Source organism: Scyliorhinus canicula, chromosome 9, assembly GCF_902713615.1.
Source record: "Scyliorhinus canicula chromosome 9, sScyCan1.1, whole genome shotgun sequence".
Taxonomy (NCBI): Eukaryota; Metazoa; Chordata; class Chondrichthyes; order Carcharhiniformes; family Scyliorhinidae; genus Scyliorhinus; species Scyliorhinus canicula.
The window spans coordinates 189180266-189204187 of NC_052154.1; the positions used below are offsets into that span (position 1 = coordinate 189180266).

The window sequence follows — 23922 nt, forward strand, 5'->3', positions numbered from 1 at the left end:
ACTGTGATAAAAATCAGAAAATCATATCGCAACCATAGTACTGGAAAAAGAAAACCCAGCTCGTCCTCCAAAACCGGCAACTTATTACAGGTGGGGGCCGGTTTAGCTCAATTGGCTGGACAGCTGGTTTGTGATGGAAAGCAAAGCCAGCAGCGTGGGTTCAATTCCTGTACTGGCTAAGGTTTCATGAGCGCTCCACCTTCTCAACCTTTGCGCCTCATCTGAGGTGTGGTGATCCTCAGGTTAAATCACCAACAGTCAGCTCTCCCCCTCAAAGGAAGTCATCTGGGGCTGTGACAGCTTTATTTTACATGCACCAAAATTTGACATTAAGTGCTGGTTACTCGATCCAGGGCGGAACAAGATAAAAGAAGGTTGTTGAGGTGTTATAAGTTGTGCGGTCAGTTGCTTGAATTTGCATTAACAAGAGTGGCATTTAAGGGGCATCTTGACAAATACATGAATAGGATGGGAATAGAGGGATACGGATCCAGGAAGTGTCGAAGATTTTAGTTTAGACAGGCAGCATGGTCGACGTGGGCTTGGAGGGCCAAAGGGCCTGTACTTTTCTTTGTTCTTTGAGAGAGTTGGTGACATTTAATAATTTTTATTATTGTCACAAGTAGGCTTTTGACGCTGCAAGTCACTGTGAAAACCCCCTAGTCGCCACACTCCGGCGCCTGTTCGGGTACACTGAGGGAGAATTCAGAATGTCCAATTCACCTAACAAGCACGTCTTTCGGGACTCGTGGGAGGAAACCGGGGCACCCAGAAGAAACCCACGCAGGCACGGAGAGAATGTGGAGCCTCCGCACAGACAGTGACCCAAGCCGGGAATCGAACCTGGGACCTTGTTGCTGTGAAGTAGCAGTGCTAACCACTCTGCTACCGCGCCGCCCATTTGGTTGGGACATTACTGCAGCCCGCCGAGGCAACACCACAGCAGCTATCAACCTGCAGGGAGCTCGAGGGGAAAGGCCCAGCCTCACCCTCACTTTGCTCAGCACCCGCCCTCTTCCTGCACCCCCACTCACTCCCCACCCAATCGTGCATGCACACCGAGCGTGAAATCCTGGCCATGAAAGAGTGTGCAGATCAAGGCTTTAATATCTTTAACCAATTTATTTTTGTAAAACAAAAATGGTAAATATTTGTTGGTTAATAGAAGTGTCAAATAATCAACACTCAATTTACCCAAAGATTTATTATTTTTAAAGATTGGTTGGTAACTATTTAATTATCCGCTGGTCTGCACTATGAGTTCAGTTTTAACAGCAAATGGCCAGGCAGCACTGCTTTTTCAACTATTTTTAGATTTTATTATTTTCAAGTTAATTTGAGAAGAACCTAGGTGAGCAAATCATCTATTGAATGACAAATCAAAAAAGGTTTTGTCTATTTTCATAACCAGCATTCAATAAGAAAGATATATTTTGTAGCATTTCATTCTGGAGCCTATAATCTTTCACCATTGTGAAGTGACGCATGATCAGCGGGGGAGACTTCATCCGGAATGAGGCACAGTCCGAGTGAGAATATGTGGGAATTTGGATCAAAGCGAGAATTTGGAGCCTTGGGGAAAGAGCTGCTCTTTTTCTTTTTATTTTCTAACCTTTTCACCCTTCAGAAAGTGGTCTTGTCTTGTCCTGCTACAGGAGAAGAGGGGAGTTATTTAGTGAGTATCTCAGCTGGCGTAGGGCAACACTGGAAATAAAAATACAACTGTGACATCCCAGGAAATTGGTATGTGGATTGGTTGGTAAGTGTAAGTGTGAGGGTCAGTACGTGAAAAACTAATGTCTGGATTCAGCGAAAATTGTAAAGCAAGACAAGTGATCCAAATAGGATAGAGTTAATGCAGGAGGAGTGAAGTTAAGACATGGAAGGGCAGCTCAGTCGGGTGGGATGCGTGTCCTGTAATATGTGTGAAGTCACGGAGGCTGCCGGTGTCCTAGATGACCATTTGCCCTGGAAGTACTGCCAGCTGCAGAAACTTGAGCACTGGATTTCAGAGCTCGAGCGGTGACTGGAGTCTCTGTGGAAGATCCATGAGGTTGAGAGATACATGGAAGGTACATTCACAGAAATGGTCACACTGCAGCTTAAGGGCATGGATGCAGAGAGAGAATTGGCACTACCAGGTAGACCAAGTGAATTAGACAAGTAGTGCAGGAGTCCCTTGGGGTCCGGGTCAGAAATCGATTTTCCATTTTGGAAGCTGGTGAAGACATTGGCTCGTCAGAGGAGTGCAATCAGAGCCAGGGTTGTGGCACTCCCAGTGGCTCAGCTGTACGGGAGAGGAGGAAGAAGAAGGGAAGAGAAATAATGATGCAGGATTCATTAGTTAGGGGATCAGACAGCGTTTCGGTAGCAGTAGATGTGACTCCAGGATGGTATGTGGCCTCCCTGGTGCCAGGGTCAAGGATGTCACTGAATGGCTGCAGAACATTCTTCTGGAGAAGGGTGAAAGCCAGAGGTCTTGGTCCACATTGGTACCAATGACTTAGTGAATTAGATAGGAAGAGGATGGTGTCCTGCATTCTTTGGATAACTCCTAATGCCACGTGCAAGTTAGAACAGAAATAGGAGGATAAGTTGGATGAAGGTGGGGCTGGAAAGGCGGTGCAGGAAAGGGGGCTTTAGATTCCTGGGACACAAGGACTGGCTTTGGGGGAGATGGGCAGCACAGTAGCACAGTGGTTAGCACAATAGTTTCACAGCTCCAGGGTCCCAGGTTCAATTCCCGGCTTGGGTCACTGTCTGTGCGGAGTCTGCACGTCCTCCCCGTGTTTGCGTGGGTTTCCTCCGGGTGCTTCGGTTTCCTCCCACAGACCAAAGATGTGCAGGTTAGGTGGATTGGCCACGCTAAATTGCCCTTAGTGTCCAAAATTGCCCTTAGTGTTGGGTGGGGTTACTGGGTTATGGGGATAGGGTGGAAGTGTGGGCTTGGGTAGGGTGCTCTTTCCAAGAGCCGGTGCAGACTCGATGGGCCGAATGGCCTCCTTCTGCATTGTAAATGCTATGAAATATCTGTAAATGCTATGAAACATCTACAACACAGTATAGTTGCATCTGAACAGAGTTGAGACTGAGTCCCTTGTGGAGTATTTTACTGGTGCCATCAGGAGGGTTTTAAACTAACTCGGCAGGGATTTGGGAACAAAGAGGAAATATTAGACACGAATACACAAATACTGGGAGAGACAGAAAGCATTCATATCGAGAATAATATGTTAATTGATGGAGTTGGTGTAAGGGAGAAAGTAATGCCATCTAAATATGTGAATGTATAAAGTATACTAAAGAAGATTGGGGAATTAGAGGCGCAGATTGCACTGTGGAAATACAATCTTGTGGCGACAATAGAGATCCAGCTCAAGGAAGGGCAGGACTGGGTGTTAAATATTCCTGGGTAAAAGATGTTCAGAAAAGCTAACAAAGGAAGGAAAGGAAGAAGTGGGTAATGGTAAGAATGGCTGTTAAGAAGAACATTGCTGTGCTGGACATTCAATGGCATTACCATCACTGAAGCCCCCACTACCAACATCCTGAGGGGTTACCATTGACCAGAAACTGAACTGGACTAGCCAAATAAATACTGTGGCTACCAGAGCAGGTCAAAGGCTAGGAATTCTGCAGAGAGCAACTCACCCCCTGATCCCCCCAAAGCCTAACCACATCTACAAGGCACAGGGCAGGAGTGCAATGGAATATTCCCTACTTGCCTGGATGAGTGAAGCTCCAAGAACACTCAAGAAGCTCAAAACCATCCAGGACAAAGTTAGTTTAAGAAAACTAACAGGCAGACAGTGCAGGGATCCCTCGTGGCCGTTCCCCTTCAAAACAAGTATACCGTTTTGGATGTTGTTGGGGGGGATGACCTACCGGGGGAAGGCCCTAGCGGCCAGGTCTCTGGCACTGAGTCTGGCTCTGGGGCTCAGAAGGGAAGGAGGGAGCATAGAAAAGCAATAGTAATAGGAGATTCAATGGTTAGGGGAATAGATAGGAGATTCTGTGGTCGCGAGTGAGACTCCCGGAAGGTATGTTGCCTCCCGGGTGCCAGGGCCAGGGATGTCTCGGATCGTGTCTTCAGAATCCTGAAGGGGGAGGGTGAGCAGCCAGAAGTCATGGTGCACATTGGTACCAACGACGTAGGTAGGACAAGGGGTGTGGAGGTAATAAACAAGTTTAGGGAGTTAGGCTGGAAGTTAAAGGCCAGGACAGACAGAGTTGTCATCTCTGGTTTGTTGCCGGTGCCACGTGATAGCGAGGCTAGGAATAGGGAGAGAGTGCAGTTGAACATGTGGCTTCAGGAATGGTGCAGGAGGGAGGGCTTCAGGTATTTGGATAATTGGAGCACATTCTGGGGAAGGTGGGACCTGTACAATCATGACGGGTTGCATCTGAACCAGTGGGGCACCAATATCCTGGGTGGTGGGGGGGGGGGGGGGTTTCTAGTAGTCTTCGGGAGGGTTTAAACTAATTTGGCAGGGGAATGGGAACCAAAGTTGTAGTCCAGCAACTAAGGAAGCCGATATTCAGGACGCCATAGCACGTAGTGATGGTAGTGGGGAAGGTAACACTGACAAAGGAGAGTACTTGCAGGCAAGGAGATGGGTTGAAGTGTGTATACTTCAATGCAAGAAGCATCAGGAATAAGGTGGGCGAACTTAAGGCATGGATCGGTACTTGGGACTACGATGTGGTGGCCATCACGGAAACTTGGATAGAAGAGGAGCAGAAATGGCTGTTGGAGGTCCCTGGTTATAGATGTTTCAACAAGATTAGGGAGGATGGTAAAAGAGGTGGGGGGTGGCATTGTTAATTAGAGATAGTATAACAGCTGCAGCAAGGCAGTTCGAGGAGGATTTGCCTACTGAGGTAGTATGGGTTGAAGTCAGAAATAGGAAAGGAGCAGTCACCTTGTTGGGAGTTTTCTATAGGCCCCCCAATAGCAGCAGAGATGCGGAGGAACAGATTGGGAAACAGATTTTGGAAAGGTGCAGAAGTCACAGGGTAGTAGTCATGGGTAACTTCAACTTCCCAAACATTGAGTGGAAACTCTTTAGATCAAATAGTTTGGATGGGGTGGTGTTTGTGCAGTGTGTCCAGGAAGCTTTTCTAACACAGTATGTAGATTTTCCGACCAGAGGGGAGGCCATATTGGATTTGGTACTTGGTAATGAACCAGGGCAGGTGATAGATTTGTTAGTGGGGGAGCATTTTGGAGGTAGTGACACAATTCTGTGACTTTCACTTTAGTAATGGAGAGGGATAGGTGCGTGCAACAGGGCAAGGTTTACAATTGGGGGAAGGGTAAATACGATGCTGTCAGACAAGAATTGAAGTGCATAAGTTGGGAACATAGGCTGTCAGGTAAGGACACAAGTGAAATGTGGAACTTGTTCAAAGAACAGGTACTGCGTGTTTTTGATATGTATGTCCCTGTCAGGCAGGGAAGAGATGGTCGAGTGAGGGAACCATGGTTGACAAGAGAGGTTGAATGTCTTGTTAAGAGGAAGAAGGAGACTTATGTAAGGCTGAGGAAACAAGGTCCAGACAGGGCGCTGGAGGGATACAAGATAGCCAGGAGGGAACTGAAGAAAGGGATTAGGAGAGCTTAGAGAACAGGGGTGGTTGGTACCAGAGGATTGGAGAGTGGCGAATGTCGTGCCCCTGTTCAAAAAAGGGAATAGGGATAACCCTGGGAATTAGAGGCCAGTTAGTCTTACTTCGGTGATAGGCAAAGTAATGGAAAGGGTACTGAGGGATAGGATTTCTGAGCATCTGGAAAGACACTGCTTGATTAAGGAGAGTCAGCACGGATTTGTGAGGGGTAGGTCTTGCCTTACAAGTCTTATTGACTTCTTTGAGGAGGTGACCAAGCATGTGGATGAAGGTAAAGCAGTGGATGTAGTGTACATGGATGTTAGTAAGGCATTTGATAAGGTTCCCCATGGTAGGCTTATGCAGAAAGTAAGGAGGCATGGGATAGTGGGAAATTTGGCCAGTTGGATAACGAACTGGCTAACCGATAGAAGACAGAGAGTGGTGGTGGATGGCAAATATTCAGCCTGGAGCCCAGTTACCAGTGGCGTACCAGTGGATCAGTTCTGGGTCCTGTGCTGTTTATGATTTTCATTAACGACTTGGATGAGGGAGTTGAAGGGTGGGTCAGTAAATTTGCAGATGATACGAAGATTGGTGGAGTTGTGGATAGTGAGGAGGGCTGTTGTCGGCTTCAAAAAGACATAGATAGGACGCAGAGCTGGGCTGAGAAGTGGCAGATGGAGTTTAACCCTGACAAGTGTGAGGTTGTCCATTTTGGAAGGACAAATATGAATGCGGAATACAGGGTTAACGGTAGGGTTCTTGGCAATGTAGAGGAGCAGAGAGATCTTGGGGTCTATGTTCATAGATCTTTGAAAGTTGCCACTCAAGTGGATAGAGCTGTGAAGAAGGCCTATGGTGTGCTAGCGTTCATTAGCAGAGGGATTTAATTTAAGAGCCGTGAGGTGATGATGCAGCTGTACAAAACCTTGGTAAGGCCACATTTGGAGTACTGTGTGCAGATCTGGTCACCTCATTTTAGGAAGGATGTGGAAGCTTTGGAAAAGGTGTAAAGGAGATTTACCAGGATGTTGCCTGGAATGGAGAGTAGGTCTTACGAGGAAAGGTTGAGGGCGCTAGACCTTTTCTCATTAGAACGGAGAAGGATGAGGGGCGACTTGATAGAGGTTTATAAGATGATCAGGGGAATAGATAGAGTAGACAGTCAGAGACTTTTTCCCCGGGTGGAACAAACCATTACAAGGGGACATAAAATTAAGGTAAATGATGGAAGGTATAGGGGGATGTCAGAGGTAGGTTCTTTACCCAGAGAGTACTGGGGGCATGGTTGAGTCGGAAACATTAGGGACCTTCAAGCGGCTATTGGATAGGTACATGGATTAGGGTAGAATAATGGATTGTAGATTAATTTCTTCTTAAGGGCAGCATGGTAGCATTGTGGATAGCACAATTGCTTCACAGCTCCAGGGTCCCAAGTTCGATTTCGACTTGGGTCACTGTCTGTGTGGAGTCTGCACATCCTCCCCGTGTGTGCGTGGGTTTCCTCCGGGTACTCCGGTTTCCTCCCACAGTCCAAAGATGTGCAGGTTGGGTGGATTGGCCATGATAAATTGCCCTTAGTGTCCAAAATTCTATGATTAACCTGGGACAAAAGTTCGGCACAACATCGTGGGCTGAAGGGCCTGTTCTGGGCTGTATTTCTCTATCTATCTACCTAGCTCACTTGATTTCAATCCCGTCCACCAGCATTCAATCCCTCCACCATAGCAACCGTGTGTACCATCTACAAGATGCACTGCAGGAACTCACCAAGGCTCCTTAGGCAGCAGCCTCCAAGCCCACAACCACTACTATCTAGAAGGACAAGAGCAACAGGTACCTGGGAACCCCGCCACCTGGAGGTTCCCCTCTGAGTCACTCACCATCCTGACTTGGAAATATATTTCCATTCCTTCACTGTCGCTGGGACAGAATCTTGGAATTCCCTCCCTAACAGCACAGTGGGTGTACGTATATCTCAGGGATTGCAGCGGTTCAAGATGGCAGCTCACTAGAACCTTCTGAAGGGGAACTAGGGATGGACAATAAATGCTGGCCAAACCAGCGACGCCCAGAGAATGTCCCAGAGGTTCAAGGGCAGAATCAATTTGGTTGTCGCTAAGGAACAAAAAGGGTGCAACTACAGACCACCAACTAGTGAGAAGGATGTAGAAGAACAAATCTGCAGGGGAATTACAGAGCGATGCAAACATTCGAATCGTTCTAATGGGGGACATTAATTACCTGAATGTAAACTGGGACAGTGAGAGTGTAAAGGGCAGAGAGGGGGCAGAGTTCCCGGATTGTGAACAGGAAAATCTTCTATGGTTTATGTGTCCAGTCCAATAAGAAAGGATGCTCTGTTGGACCTGGTTCTTAGAAGTGAGGTGAGCCGAGTAGATCAAGTGTCAATGGGGAACATTTAGGGGACAGTGATCATTGCATTGTAAGGTTTAGGATGGCGATAGAAAAGGAAAATAGGCAATCCAGAGTAAAGATGATTAACTGGGGAGAGCTGACTTCAATGGGGTAAGAACGGAGCTGGGCCGTTTAGGCTGGAACAAGAAGTTGGCGGGAAGAACTGTAGCTGAGCAATTCAAAAATTCAGAACAAAAATAGCTTGGGCACAGTCATGGGGAGGGAGGGTAAACAAATCCAGAGCTCCCTGGATGAAAAAGGATAGCAATGAAGATATGGGAGGAAGTGTGCCCAAGTGTCTAGTGGAAAATACAGCTGAGAACCAAGAGGAATATGGAAGGTTCAGAGGGGAGGTGAGAAAGCTCATTCAAGAAACAAAGAGGGATTATGAGAAAAGACAGGCAGCCAACTGAAAGGGGAATGCCACAGTCTATAGGTATTTAAATAGTAAAAGGGTGGTAAGAGGAGAAGGGGGGCTGGTTAGGGACCGAAAAGGGATGTTTTGCATGGAGGTTGGGGGCATGGCTGAGGTATTAAATGAATACTTTGCATCCGTCTTTATCAAGGAGATAGATGCTACCCAGTACGTGGTGATAGAAAGGTTCAGAATTGAAAAGGAGGAAGTGTTGAATAGACTGTCGCTATTGAAATTTGACAAGGCACCGGGACCAGATGAGATGCACCCAAGGATATTGAAGGAAATGAGAATAGAAATTTCAGGGTCACTGGCCATAGGTTTCCAGTATTCTCAGGGACTCAGGGGAGGTACCAGAGGACTGGAGAATTACAAGAATTGTCCACAAAAGGTTATAAGGATAGCCCCAGCAAATACAGGCCAGTTGGTGTAACACCAGTGGTGGGCAAGCTTCCAGAAGCAATTATTCGGATTAGAATTAGCCGTCACATGGAAAATTGTTGGTTCATTAGGAAGAGCCAGCATGGATTTCGAAAGGGGAAATCGTGTTTAACTAACTTGCTGAAATCTTTTGAGGAGGTAACAGAAAGTGCCTTTGAGGACAATGCTATTGATTTGATATATTGCCATTCAAAACTGTCGCACAACAAACTTGTGAGAAACGTTGCAGCTCATGAAACAAAAGGGACAAAAGCGATGTAGGTACAAAATTGACTGAATAATAGGAAGCAGAGAATAATGATCAATGGACATTTTTCAGACTGGAGAGGAGGATGGTCTGTCGTGGTGTTCCCCAGAGGTCAGTATTGGGACCCTTGCTTTTCCTGATATGTATTAATGATCTCGACCTTGGTGTGCGGGGTTACAGTTTGTGAATGACACAAAACTTGGAAATATTATAAACTGTGAAGAGGACAGTGTAGAAGTTGAAAAGGACAAAGACAAGTTGGTGGAGTGGGCAGATAGATGGCAGATGAAGTTTAATGCAGAGAGGTGTCAGGTGATGCAATGTGGTCAGAAGTACATGGAGAGACAATATAAAATAAGGGATAAAGGGTAAAATTCTTAAATGGGTGTTGGAGCAGAGTCGACCTGCGTGTATATGTGCGCAGATCATTGAAGACGGCAGGACAAGTGGAGAGTGCAGTCAATAAAGCAGATAGTGTTCTGCGCTTTATTAGTATGGGCAAGGAGGTCATGCTGAATTTATACAAACACTAATTAGACCTCGGCTGGAATATTGTGTCCAGTTCTGGCCGTCACACTATGGGAAGGATGTGATCGCATTGGAGAGAGTGCGGAACAGGTTTCCAGGAATTGTTCCAGGGATGAGAAACTTCAGTTTTGAGGATAGATTGGAGAGGTTGGGACTGTTCTCCTTGGAGAGAAGAAGGGTAAGAGGAGATTTGATCGAGATGTTCAAAATCACGAGGGGGCTGGACAGAGTAGATGGGGAGAAATTGTTCCCGCTCTTAAATGAGAGGGCAAAGATTTAAAGTGATTTGCAAAAGAAGCAAATGTGATGTGAGAAAAAACTTTTTCACAGAATGAGTGGGTTGGTTTGGAATGAGCTGCCTGGGAGTATGATGGAGGCAGGTTCAATCAAGGCTTTCAAGATGGTGTTAGATAATTACTTGAATAAAAACAATGTGCAGGAGTATGGGGAAAAGACAGGAAAATTACTCAGTCATAATGCTCATTTGGAGAGCCGGTTCAAATACAATAGGATTATTTGATTATCTGATTATTTCGATTGATTATCGTTAGATTGCTGAAGACATAATTTTAAGTTTATTTTTGTTCTTGCACTGTTTCAATTGCAATTACTAAAGGAATGCCCGAGCACACTCCCGTACCAGCCTCCCCGGACAGGCGCCGGAATGTGGCGACTAGGGGCTTTTCACAGTAACTTCATTGAAGCCTACTCGTGACAATAAGCAATTTTTCATTCATTCAACCATCATTAGTCAGGTAAACTTAATAGGTCCCAGAAGTGCAAACTTCCCCTGGGCAATTTAAATCGCAGACTTTGGGCACTTCCAATTAGGTTACGCCAATAGTTACCCAGAAAAGTTAGAAAGAATTAAAACATCTTCGAACTTCGGGATACTATTGCACAGGCCCACACCAATCCCCCACAGGACTCCACCCGCACCTACAAACGTCCAGAGGACCCGCCCCCACAGCATGTCCATGCCCTCCCCTCACCCAAATGGGATTCCCCCAACCCCTAATATCCAGTGTCTCCCACCACTAGCCCTGTCTTCATCCCTCCTGGGAGGAATGTGACAATGATTGCCACTCTGAGGAAGTTCAGGCCCACACACATATTTAGGGGGCTGATAAATGCATGATCAATAAATATGATTATACATACACAGGGCTTAGTGCACACATTTGAGTTCATACAAGAGCTGTGTTTGCATTTAATTAACTGAAATGTTCTAAAAAAAATACAAAGTATAAATAGATAAATAGAAAGGCCATACATCTATTCCTCCAATAAGGTTGGTACTTTCACCAATGCTTTCTTCAATGTAAATGCGCTCCTCATCTGTGATAGTTGGATGTGCTGCAGGACTTTCATAAGATACCAGAATCCAGAACATATACCACACCATTCCAAATGATCCTGTTCGAAACAAAATAGAGCAAGAAACATGAATGAAACTATGTAGAATCTGAAGCTGGATGCTATTATATAAAATGTTACAAGCTCAATTGCTGGTTGCTTAGCATCTTGTTATTCAGTTACTATTTGTGCTGGTCTAGCCCAGTTGGCTGGACAACTGGGGCTGGATTCTCCCCTACCCGGCCTGACAGAGGGTCCCGGCGTAGGGGAGTGGCGCCAACCACTCAGGGGTCAGGCCTCCCCAAAGGTGGGGAATTCTCCCCACCTTTGGGGGCCAGCCCCGCGCCGGAGCGGTTGGCACCAGAAGACTGGCGCAAAAAACCGGCACCCCCGGCAGCGGAGCTGGCCGAAAGGCTTTCGCCGGTCGGCGCATGCGCCGGCGGTGACGTCAGCGGCCAGCTGCCGCTGACGTCACCACCGGCGCATGCGCGATGTGGGTTTCTCTTCCGCTTCCGCCATGGCGGAGGCCGTGGCGGTAGAGAAAGAGGGCACCCAGGGCACTGGCCCGGAGTCTGAGCGGGGGGCCCCCGATCGTGGGCAATGCCACCGTGGGGGCACCCCCCGGGGTCCGATCGCCCCCCCCCCCCCCCAGGGCCCCGGGAGCCCGCTTGCGCCTCTGATCCCGCCGTTACAGAGGTTGTTCAAACCTCGGCAGCGGGAGAGGCCTCCCAGCGGCAGGACTTCGGCCCATCCGGGCCGGAGAATCACCGCAGGGGCCTCTCCGATCGGAGTGGCGAGATTCCTGCCGCCGCCACTTCCCAGGTGGCGGAGAATCTCTGCCATGGCGGGGGCCGGATTTTCAGCGGCCCCAGGCGATTCTCCGACCCTGCTGGGGGTCAGAGAATTTTGCCCCTGGTTTGTAATGCAGAGCGAGTCCAGCAGTGAGAGTTCAATTCCCGTCCCAGCTGAGGTTATACATGAAGGCCCCGCCTTCTCAACCTTGCCCCTTGCCTGAGGTGTGGTGATCCTCAGGTTAAACCACCACCAGTCAGCTCTCCCTCTCAAAGGGGAAAGCGGCCTAAGCGACTTTACTTTATTTGTGCAAATAAAATAAAACACTTTATTTGTGCAAATAAAACTAAACATGTAACATGAGATTCACAGAATCATAGAATTCACAGTGCAGACGGAGGCCATTCAGCCCATCAAGTTTGCACCGGCCCTTGGAAAGAACACTGTAACCAAGTCCATACCTCCACCCGATACCCACACCTCCACCCTAGCCCCGTAACCCCACCTAACCTTTTTTGGACACTAAGGGCAATTTAGCACGGGCAATCCACCTAACCTGCACATCTTTGGACTGTGGGAGTAAACCGGAGCACCCGGAGGAAACCCATGCAAATTCTATGATTATCTCAATTCTCACACATTTGGTAAGGTAGCTCACACAACATGAGAGTTGAAAGTTGCGGACAGCAGTCATGTACTCAAGGATATTGAACCTGTTGAGTGAAGATGTTTGCCTGTGTTCTGTGGCAATAAATGCTAACGCATTTTCCACTGACAGAACTGCAAAACTCTCCTGATCAATTTTCTTTCATTTGTTTATTTTTTAAAAAGTTTGTTTTTGTAATGTCTGTACTTAGTACAGCAGCAGTGTCACGATGCTGATGATTTTAGCAACAAATCAGTGCATTTATCTCACTACTATTATTGCAAAACAAAAACATATTTCAAAGGAATGAACTGCATTTTGCATTAATGACCAAGTTTGTTGGATGGTTAGAATGCTGTGCCAAATGAAAGTTGAGATTGAGGGTTTAGTTAGCCAGTGGTCCCTCAAGTGAGCCATATATGCATGTGGTCAATCACTGCTCACTCATAACATCTCAGATTAATTTTGTATCTCAGCTATATATTTCACTATTTGTTCTTACCCTGGTCAATATCTGAAATTGAAATTATTAGTACATCACAATAATATGACCCAATTAATGTGTCTGCAATAGCAATAATCTATCATCATATAAACATAGATATTAGGAGCAGGAGGTGGCCATTCAGCCCTTTGAACCTGCTTGTCATTCAATATGACCATGGCTGATCATCCAGATCAATAGCTTGATCTCGTCTCCCCCCCAATATCCTTTGATCTCCAAGTGCTCCAAATAACTGCTTTTTGAAAACATCTGACCTCAACTGCTTTCTGTTGTAGCGAATTTCAAAGGCTGACTACTCTCTGGGTGAAGAGGTTTCTCCTCATCTCAGTCATCAATCTGTGATCCCTTGTCTTCAACTCCCCCGCCATCGGGAACATCCTTCTTCCTGCTACCCTATCAGGTCCTGTTAGAATTTTATAGGTTTCTATGAGAACCCCCCTCATTCTTCTGAACGCCAGCGAACACGATCCTAGCTGACTCAATATCTCCTCATTCGTCTGTCCTGCCATCTCAGGAATCGGTCTGGTAAACATTCTCTGCACTCCCTCTAGAGCAGGAACATCCGTTCTCAGCCAAAGAGATTAAAACTGTACACAGTATTCCATGATGTGGAGATGCCGGCGTTGGACTGGGGTGAGCACAGTAAGAAGTCTTACAACACCAGGTTAAAGTCCAACATGTTTGTTTCAAACACTAGCTTTCGGAACACTGCCCCTTCGTTGATTCACCTGAGGAAGGTGCAGTGCTCCAAAAGCTAGTGTTTGAAACAAACATGTTGGACTTTAACCTGGTGTTGTAAGACTTCTTGCTGTGCACAGTATTCCAGGTGTGGCCTCACCAAGGCCCTGTATGATTGCAGCAAGACATCCCTGCTCCTGTACTCGAAACCTCTCGCTATGAAGGCCAACATTCCATTTACCTTCTTTATGACCTGGTGAATCTGAATTCAATATTCAAGTTATATTTGATATCAAATTGCCATACCCATAATTTTGTACCAGTCAGATGTTCACCTTGATGCCATAAGATGTAATCTAAACCAATTGCAAAAATATGACTAAGCATATTTATATGCATAATAAAAACTCTACTCTAACAGTATCTCAGGACAATATTTTGATTGTACATTGGGGGTGGAAACGTCACCCACTGCCAGCACATATTTTAAAATTACCCTCAAGGTATCTTTGTAAATTAAAATAACCACGATATTAGGGAGTTACTCCTGACTTCAGATTTACATGCTTGAACAACATTCAAGGGAGGATGGGAGTCACTTTCAACTGATTGGCAGAAAGTAACACTGCAGGTCAGGAACCCGTTATGGAAAACCCCCAATTTCCCTCCCATTGTTTTAATGAAGAAAGCTTAGAATTAAGGAAACAGACTCGGGAGCAGTAAGTGGCCCATAGGCTCCTGCAGCCCACACCGCCGTTCAATGGTTGATCTGATTGTGGCCTCAACTCCACTTTCCTGTCCAGTCCGTCAATGCACCCCCCCCCCCCCCCCCCCCCCACTACCCCCTCCATAGCTCTTGAATCCCCTGCCAGTCAAATATCTATCTACCTTAGCCTTAAATAAATTTGGCGATCTAGCCTCCACGGTTTTCCAGGGAAGAGGACACAGACCCTCTGAGAGAAGGAGGGTACTTTTATATCTATATAAATCGATTTTTTTTTGTGTAATAAAAAGTTCATAACAATGCCAGAAAGGGCAGCACAGTAGCATTGTAGGGCAGCACAGTAGCATTGTGGATAGCACAATCGCTTCACAGCTCCAGGGTCCCAGGTTCGATTCCGGCTTGGGTCACTGTCTGTGCGGAGTCTTCACATCCTCCCCGTGTGTGCGTGGGTTTCCTCCGGGTGCTCCGGTTTCCTCCCACAGTCACAAAGATGTGCAGGTTAGGTGGATTGGCCATGATAAATTGCCCTTAGTGTCCAAAATTGCCCTTAGTGTTGGGTGGGGTTACTGGGTTACTGGGTTATGGAGATAGGGTGGAGGTGTTGACCTTGGGTAGGGTGCTCTTTCCAAGAGCCAGTGCAGAATCGATGGGCCAAATGGCCTCCTTCTGCACTGTAAATTCTATGATCTTCTATGATCTGCTACCGGTAAGCTGTAAGCTATCGGCAATGTATTAATGTTTGTATTGAGAATCATAAATGCAGAAGTTGCTAAAAGAAGCAAGTGTTCTTTTGTGTGTTGAAGCTGTACCGACTGTCTGCACTCAGGGCCAAAAAGCAACTGTTTCACTGACATATAGAACCTACCATAGACATAAAAGACAGAAGGCCATCCAGTGTACTGCACCAGAATCCCGGCTAAAGGCATTGCGATGACAGCTCCAGCATATGAACCTGCAGGAAGAGCAGCGTGCAATCAATAGGCAAGTGGGATCCCATTCAAATGTTGCGCTAGAACTTTTTATGCATTTAAAAAAACAAATAACTTACAGGGAAAAAAAATGCTAATTACCACAAAATGAGGTGGTTGCCAACCTGCTCCTCTCTAATGGTGGAGCCCATTTACTCCAAATTCCATGGCAGGCTGGGTACGTGACACCCTGCAAACATACATCAGTTATGTTTTTACACAGAGCGCTAGAAAGATCTATAATTTATCAGTCCTCCAACTAAAAATCAATACGTTTGTTCTTCGAAAATTATGGATGCAGGCAAAATGGAGAAAAGCAACGTTCAAGAATTTTGAGAGGCGTGAATGTATCCTGCAGTTCAGTTACCGTCATATTTCCAAACAATAACACAGCTCTATATCCAGGTTACCTTGATCCCTATCTGTGTGTCACCAGATGTCTGTGTCCCTACCAAATATTCTGCAAGAGCCAAATGAATTGTAATACTAATTAAAATATCTGCGTGCTGGTTACAACTACTGGTTTCGAATTAGTTCAGAAACACGACCAATATGTAAACTGGAATAAAACATTCACAATTCAAAGGCGAAATTACAAAGCAAGATTGCAACTGTTCAAAATGAAAATAGTAAAGGTTGAAAATACACAAGAGATCGGTTAACATCAGTAAAGAGGGAAACATGCCATGGAATGCAGTGTCCATTAGTTTAGTTGGATAATGCATACAGCACATGCTGTAGAATTTCAGAGGGAGGTGTGTTTCTGAATTTACTGCATTGTGAGCACTCAATGGGGTTCTGTGAAATGATAAGTATTGCTCCTGTACCCCAGGAGAGTCAAACGTACCTCCACCAGTCCCTGCAGGATCCTGACGAACATCACAAAGCCATAGTGCACTTTAGCTGCAGATGGGATGAGCATATTGAGAGTTGAGGTGAGAAAGATGGCAGCACCAAATACTCTGAAACAGAGCAGCAGAAAAATTTGCATTATTCACATTCTCCTTGCAGATGTTTATTGATCCTTTCCAATATTAGTCTCTGAGATACGCTCTCCGGTTAAGATATTTCACTCGGTTATGTCCAGTCCCCTTCAGGATTAATATTTTCATGAACTATTTGCACATTGTACAAATACAATGGGGTCACTTCGGGTGGTGAAGGGTGCTGCTGTTATCCCCCAGAATGGCAGAGTAATTAAGTAAGATTTGAAAATGTTTCAATATTCTGTGGTTACTGTGAATAAACAGTCACTTGGCAATACGGGACTTCAATATTGCTGAAAAAAGAGACATGTTGATGAAGTTTTTTATCTTGCGCTCATTGGGACAAACGCAAGAGTAACAAGTTTCAAATGATCACAACCATTGATACTGCAGGAGAAAAGATTGGTTGGAAAGATGACTGATTGAATGAGACATTGCCAAGGAGAAAGCAATGGACAACTATAGGTTCCCCAAGTTCCTGCATAATTCAACAAATGTGCACGGCTTGAACTTATTGCTTTTGTTTGCAGAGAATGGATCCTTGTGTATGAATGTACGTCACTTCTAGCCAGCAAAAATAAGGCATGTTATGAACTTGAATTGTAAATTGGTTTTAGTGCAGCTATTATCGTCCTCAGGATTGTTGAGCAAACATTACCCAATTGCAGAATCACATCTAACAGTAGTCATATTTCTAGCAGTATCATAAACAAGTACCAGGGGCTGGATTCTCCCCTACCTGGCGGGGCGGGGATCCCGGTGGGATGGAATGGCGTGAATCACTCTGGCGCCGGGTCGTCCCAAAGATGTGGAATCCTCCACACCTTTAGGGGCCAAGCCATCACCTTCAGGGGCTAGGCCCGCGCCGGAGTGGTTGGCGCCCCGCCGGCCGGTGGGAGAGGCCTTTGATGCCACGCCAGCCGGGGTCGAAGGGACTCTGTCAGCCGGCGGAAGTCCGCGCATGCGCGGGACGTCAGCGGCTGCTGATGTCATCCCCGCACATGCACAGGGGGTCACCTCCGCGTCGGCCATCGCGGAGGCTGATGCCCGACGCGGAGGGAAAAGAGTGCCCCCATGGCACAGGCCCGCTCGCGGATCGGTGGGCCCCAATCGTGGGCCAGGGCACCCTGCGGGGTCAGATCACTCTGCGCCCCCCCTGGACCTCGGAGCCCACCCACGCCGCCAGTCCCACCGGTAAGGGAGGTGGTTTGATTCATGTCGGCGGGACCAGCATAACAGCAGCGGACCTTCGGCCTATCGCAGGCCGGAGAATCGCTGGGGGGGGGGGGGGGGGGGGCCGTCGACAGGCTCAGCGCGATTCCCGCCCCCGCCGAATATCCGGGGCCAGAGAATTCGGCAGCCGGCGGGTGCGGGATTCACGCCGGCCCCCGGAGATTCTCCGTCACGGATAATCCAGCCCCTGTTCTCTGCAAACAAAAGGAATATGTTCAGGCCTTGCATGTTTTTTCAATTGCCTGGAGACAGAAACTGGGGCAGGGCATTTTTAATTTAGTATCCAATTCTTCCTTTCACCCAAAGATTCAACCTTGCCAAATTAATAGGAACAGGAGGAGGTCATTTGACCCATTGAGCCTGTTCTACCATTTAACAAGAGTGTGGCTGATTTGTGACCTAACTCTATATACTCACCTATTTGGCTGGACATCTCTGATTAACAAAAACTCTGTCAATATCAGATTTAAATCAATAGTTGATTTAGCACCAATTGTGACACGTGAAACAGGGTTCCAAAGTTCTACAATGCGCTCATTTAGAATTATTTGCTAATTTCACTTCTACATGGTCTGGCTCTCAGTTTTAGACTATGGGTGGGATTCTCCAGCCGTGCCCGCCTGGTGACTGGAGAATCCCGTCCATGGCGTTCTTGCGGTGGGCGGGGCGGGGTGGGAGAATCCAGCCCTATATGTCTCCTAGTCCCAGACTCCATAATTGGCAGAAACAGCTTCTTACAACCTACTCTACTGATTCCCCTTAATATCTTCAAAATTTCAATCAAATCATTCTGAATTCTGGGAACATAGTCCAAGTTTTTTTCATCCCTCTTTATAACTTAAGCCTTTGGATCATATTCTGCTGGGTCAACACTGAGGTTGATATATCTTTCTAAATGTGTGTTTTCCAGAATTACTCACAATTCTCCAGGTGAGGTCTAACCAAGGCTTTGTGCATCGTAAATATGACTTTTACCCACAAATGCGGGTCGTGAGCCCACATGGTGAAACAGCAGACCTGTGATGCCAATTTTACCGATGGAGGCCAATTAAGAAGCTGCACTTGGACGCAGCTCCTTTAAAGATGGTGTCCTGGCTTTCTGGGCTGCCAGTTTCATCAAAGGACCAGGAAATCTGTCCTCTTAGCAGTGGCGCTAATAGAGGTGGCCACTCTTGGTCTGCAGGGAGGAGTGTGTGCTGACAAATTGAGGAACACTCAAAGTGCCAGCAAAAAAGAAAAATATGTGCGAGTGCCATTCGGAATGGTAAATTTCCAGCGGTGTTACTGAGGCCATGGGGGCAATGATTGCTGCTGGGGAGACTGCTCCTTGGGCCGTGAAGCCACGGGCAGGAATGTGGAAAGTTAACGAGATTTACAGTGAACTTGAGATGAAAATAAAGTAGCAGAGAAGTATCAACACTAGCAGGCACCTAAAGGAATAATGAGATGTGATTTGACCAGTAACAGGTTTAACAGGAGCCTAGAGTCACTGAGTGCGAATGGCAATATCTGAAACATTGTTTACCAGCAAACAGTGAGGCTACACTTCTAAAGGCAAGGGATTTGAGTGAGGTAGACAGCAGAATCCACAGTGGAGAATATCAAAGAGACTGATCAATATAACTGCGAGCACCCTCATTGGGGAAGAAGGTTAGTTCGCCATCCGACAGTCAGACAGGCCAGCTCCATCTATGATCTGAGCCACGGACGCCAGTTCCATTTGACATTTAGAACCACAGCAGATTGTAGATATTCTCCTCTAAACTACAGTTTTGTGCCCTCGATGAACCAGGAAGAGACGTTTTCCTAGACTTGATCACCTAAGCAGTATTGTGTGGTAACTGTTGACGGATTTGACCTACAGAGTTACTAAAATTAGGTGTTGTTTGGGAAAAGTGGTATCTCAGTGAGTTCAGGGAATGTGGGTATATTTTGGGAACATGAGGTAACTTCAGATAAAACGGAGTGTTTAGTTATTCATATACTTCAGTGTCATAGTGTTTATTAGTCTTTTGTTGCGTCTTTATTCTTTTATTAATATTAATATTCTTTATTAATTGTTGTATATGGTTCCTCACATTATTCCAAACAGAAAACACCACTAAGAACTAATGTTTCACGTTATACATGGGGGCTTTGAAAGACTCTCACAGATAACACTTCACCCCCAATGAAAGCCACTGGAAGGCCATCTCAATGTATCTGGTAGACATACCACATGACCCGACCATTCTGATGCCAATAAGATCACACTGGGGTCATAAAATGGCCATCATACCCTCTATTACAGCCTCAGAGTTAAGAGCTTCCTTCTTGAAAGTAAAGTGGAAAACGATGGGTCCCGACAGAGTCCCTGAACGAGCACTCAGAGCCTGCGCTGACCAGCTGGCAGATATCTTCAACACCTCACTTCTCCGCTCCAAGGTCCCTACCTGCTTCAAGAAGGCCACCATGACACCAGTACCAAAGAAGAATAAGGTAGCCTGCCTCAACGACTACCGACCGGTGGCCCTGATGTCTGTTATCATGAAATGCTTCGAGTGGCTAGTCATGAGACGGATCAACGCCAGCCTCACAGATAATCTCGATCCATTGTAGTTTGCCTACCTTGGCAACCGATCCACAGCAGACGCTACCTCTCTGGCCCGACAATAAATTCTTGAACATCTCGACAACAGGGACACCTATGTCAGACTGCTGTTCATAGACTACAGCTCCGCCTTCAACACCATTATCCCAACAAGACTAATAACCAAACTCTGCAACCTTGGACTTAACCACTCCTTATGCAGCTGAACCCTTGACTTCCTCACCAACAGACTGCCATTCATCAGGATAGGTAACAACACCTCTTCCATAATAGTTCTCAGCACCGCGGCCCCGCAAGGATGTGTGCCCAGTCCTCTACTGTATTCCATATACACACATGACTGTGTGGTGAGATTTAACTCCAATTCAATCTATAAGTTTGAGGATGATATGACTGTGGTGGGCCGTATCTCAAACAACATTGAGTTAGACTACAGAAGGGAGATAAATCACTTGGTTGTATGGTTGCAACCTCTCCCTAAATGTTGGAAAGACCAAGGAACTGATCATCGACTTCAGGAAGCGTAGCACGACACACACCCCCATCTACATCAATTGCTCCGAGGTAGAGATGGTCGATAGCTTTAAGTTCCTAGGAGTCACCATCACCAACAGCCTGTCCTGGTCCACTCACGTTGATGCAACAGTCAAGAAAACCCAACAACATCTCTACTTCCTACGGAAGCTAAAGAAATTTTTCATGTCTGCATCGACTCTCACAAACTTCTACAGATGTGCCATAGAGAGCATCCTGTCCGGTTGCATCACAGCCTGGTATGGCAACTGCTCGGCCCAAGATTATCAGAAACTGCAGAGTCTGGTGAGCTCAGCCTAACGCATCACACAAGCTTGCCATCATCCCATTGATTCTGTACACACATTCCACTGCCTCAAAAAGGCTCACAGCATTGTCAGAGACCCTTCACACCCAGGCTTTGTCCTCTTCCAGACCCTTCCATCAGGCAGAAGGTACAGAAGTCTGAAGATCCACACATCCAGGCATAGGAACAGCTTCTTCCCCACAGCTACAAGACTCCTCAACGACTCTCCCTTTGACTGATCTCTTCCCTGTAAGAACACTATTCAAGACATCTTATGCCTCTCCTGTTTGGCCTTGTTCCGCACTGTAACCAATCGCTATTTGTTGATGTACCATTTGTCAATGTATTCTGTCGATTAGTCTTTTGTCTACTATGTACGTACTGTGCACGTTCCCTTGGCCACAGAAAAATACTTTTCACTGTACTTCGATACATGTGACAATAAATAAAATCAATCAACCAATTAATCATTAGGCCTCATGCTTCCAATCTATGGGTAGCCAAGCTGCTACCTTTTCCACTTTAGCAGCGGAATATGTCGGGCTTCCCACCTGATGCCTTCTGCCACAATGTTACCATCCCTCCCATCTTCCGGTCCCTCTCCAAAGGGCTAGTAAAATTCAGCCCCTGAACTCCAAACTCTCTATGGTTCTAGATTTTCATCATTTTGAAAGTACGTCGTTCTACCCATTTTATGTCCAAATTGGATGACCTTACTTTTGCCTACATTGAAGATGACTTTCTATATTTTAATATCACTTAATCCACAAGTATCTGTTTGTAATTTTGATGCCCCCATCTAAACGATGTACAATGCCACCTATAATTGTGCCATCAGCAAACTTGGCTATGTGGCTTTCAATTCCATACCTATGTTGTTAGTAAATAGTGAATAGTTGAAACCCTAACATAGACCCTTGCAGGACACGACTAGTCACTTCCTGCCCACCTGCGTACTTGTCTATTATTGCTGCTCTCTAACTCCTTCCACTCACTGAAAGAATTTCCTAACTAGGTTACTAATTTGCCTTCAATTCCACAAACTTAAACGTTAGCTGACAATCTCTGACGGGGTCCTTTATCAAATGCATTCTGGAAGTCCATCTTAACAATATCCACAGGCGTTCCTGTGTCCACTACTTTACTCATCTCTTCAAAAACCTCCACTCAGCTTTGCCAGGCAGGACATGCCCTGTGTTGAAGCCAGGCAGCCACTATTCACGTTTTGCAGGTCTGACAACAACCCTTTACAAATCTATGCGGGCTCTCACTGATCAGCTGACAATTTTCAATGTGTTTCAAAGCGTTCATTCACACTATCCTTAATTATAGACTCCAGCAATTGCCAAACAGCAGCTGTCAGACTGACTGGTCTATCATTTCCTGGTTTTCCCATTCACGTTTCTTGAATAATGAAGTGACATGTGCAGTTTTCCTGAATCAAGAGAACTTTGGTAATTTATAGTTAGGGCATCTGCAATGCTCTCACTTACATCCTTTACACCCTGGTAGTGCAATCCATTTGACCACAGGATCAGATGTAGGTCATTTAACCCCTGGCATCTGTTCTGCTACTCATTCAGAACATGACTGACCTGCTCCTGGTCTTCAATGCCATCGCTTCCTTCACTATTGTGATTTTGCGTACATTAATTTTGTTGAGTTCCTGATTCAATACTGGTTTCATTGAGATGTCCATTATGTTATCCCCTTCCTCTGACACAGGTTTAACTGTCTGCCATTTCCTTATTTTGATTTATATCACCATGATCAGTTTCCAAAGGGCTGAGATTGCTCGTGCCGATACAGCTTTTCCAAATGTTAAAAAAGGTTCAAAGAAATTGTGTAGGCTTTGCAAGTTTCCAGGATGTATGCTGTTTTTTTGTTGTTGTATTTTTGGACCTTTTAGTTTAATTTTGTCCATGGCATTTTCTTTTGACAAGCAGAGTTTTTAACCCTTCAGGGAATGAATTGTTTCTGTATCACTCAGATTAATTTTTCAATGCTGCCTCGTGATTTCCTGTAATATTACTGGGGCTGTTTAGCTCACAGGGCTAATCGCTGGCTTTGAAAGCAGACCAAGGCAAGCCAGCAGCACGGTTCGATTCCCGTAACAGCTTCCCCGAACAGGCGCCGGAATGTGGCGACTAGGGGCTTTTCACAGTAACTTCATTTGAAGCCTACTCGTGACAATAAGCGATTTTCATTTCATTCATTACTTATTAACAGATTTGCATAGTATGTACAGTCTCTATTTCATCACAGTGAAGTCAACTTAGAAAATCTAGAATCTTAATTTCTTATTTTGCGTTTCTCTCTTATAAACACTGAGTTGAGCTGGATTACAGTGGTAATTACTATTAGATAAATGTTCATGCACCATTCGGTTATTAACTAAATCTAGATCATTACTCATTGTTAAATCTAATGTGACACTGATCCTTGCTGATTCTAGGACATATTGGCCCAGATCTTCCGCTCAGGACTGTAAATCCACGTACCAACCCTGATCGGTCAATAAAAAAGCAATATTTTTGGCTAATCTCCCAAGTGAGGATCCTACAGGACCAGCTCATTGTAGCAAACCTCAGATAGAGGATTGCAGAGAATAAGCTCAGAAGTCACACATGTTTGTATAAAGACACCAGCTGCCGTAATCTAATAAACAGAGACTTAAAATGGTGCAAAGCTTCTTTGGAAACCATTGGAAGTTTAAACGTCCCGGGCAATTCCCGCGGAATGCATGCTTTGAAACTTCCAAGGGGTCCCTTAGCGCATCTTCCGAGGTACATCTGCGCCTGATTTCTTTGAACGTTCAATTGCGTTCCCCCCAACTATGGATTTCTCGGAAGTGTGGGGGTAGCTTGAATGGGAATTTCCCTTGACAGCGGCGGGAGCAGAGAGTCCTGCGCCAACGAATGGCACGCCGTCTCCCTTCGCTAAGAAACACATGGCTGGGAGGCCA

General features: G+C 45.9%; 1 protein-coding gene across 1 annotated transcript in view; it reads right to left on the bottom strand.

Moving 5' to 3' along the window:
* The window catches only part of slc17a6a (solute carrier family 17 member 6a), an 83050-nt gene that overhangs the window by 30577 nt on the left and 28551 nt on the right, over positions 1–23922 (bottom strand). The window contains exons 4-7 of the mRNA XM_038808336.1: positions 16176–16290; positions 15431–15518; positions 15226–15312; positions 10933–11075 (exon numbers count right to left, since the gene is read on the bottom strand). Of these exons, the coding sequence (XP_038664264.1) occupies positions 10933–11075; positions 15226–15312; positions 15431–15518; positions 16176–16290 (433 nt within the window). The remainder of the gene's footprint in view (positions 1–10932; positions 11076–15225; positions 15313–15430; positions 15519–16175; positions 16291–23922) is intronic.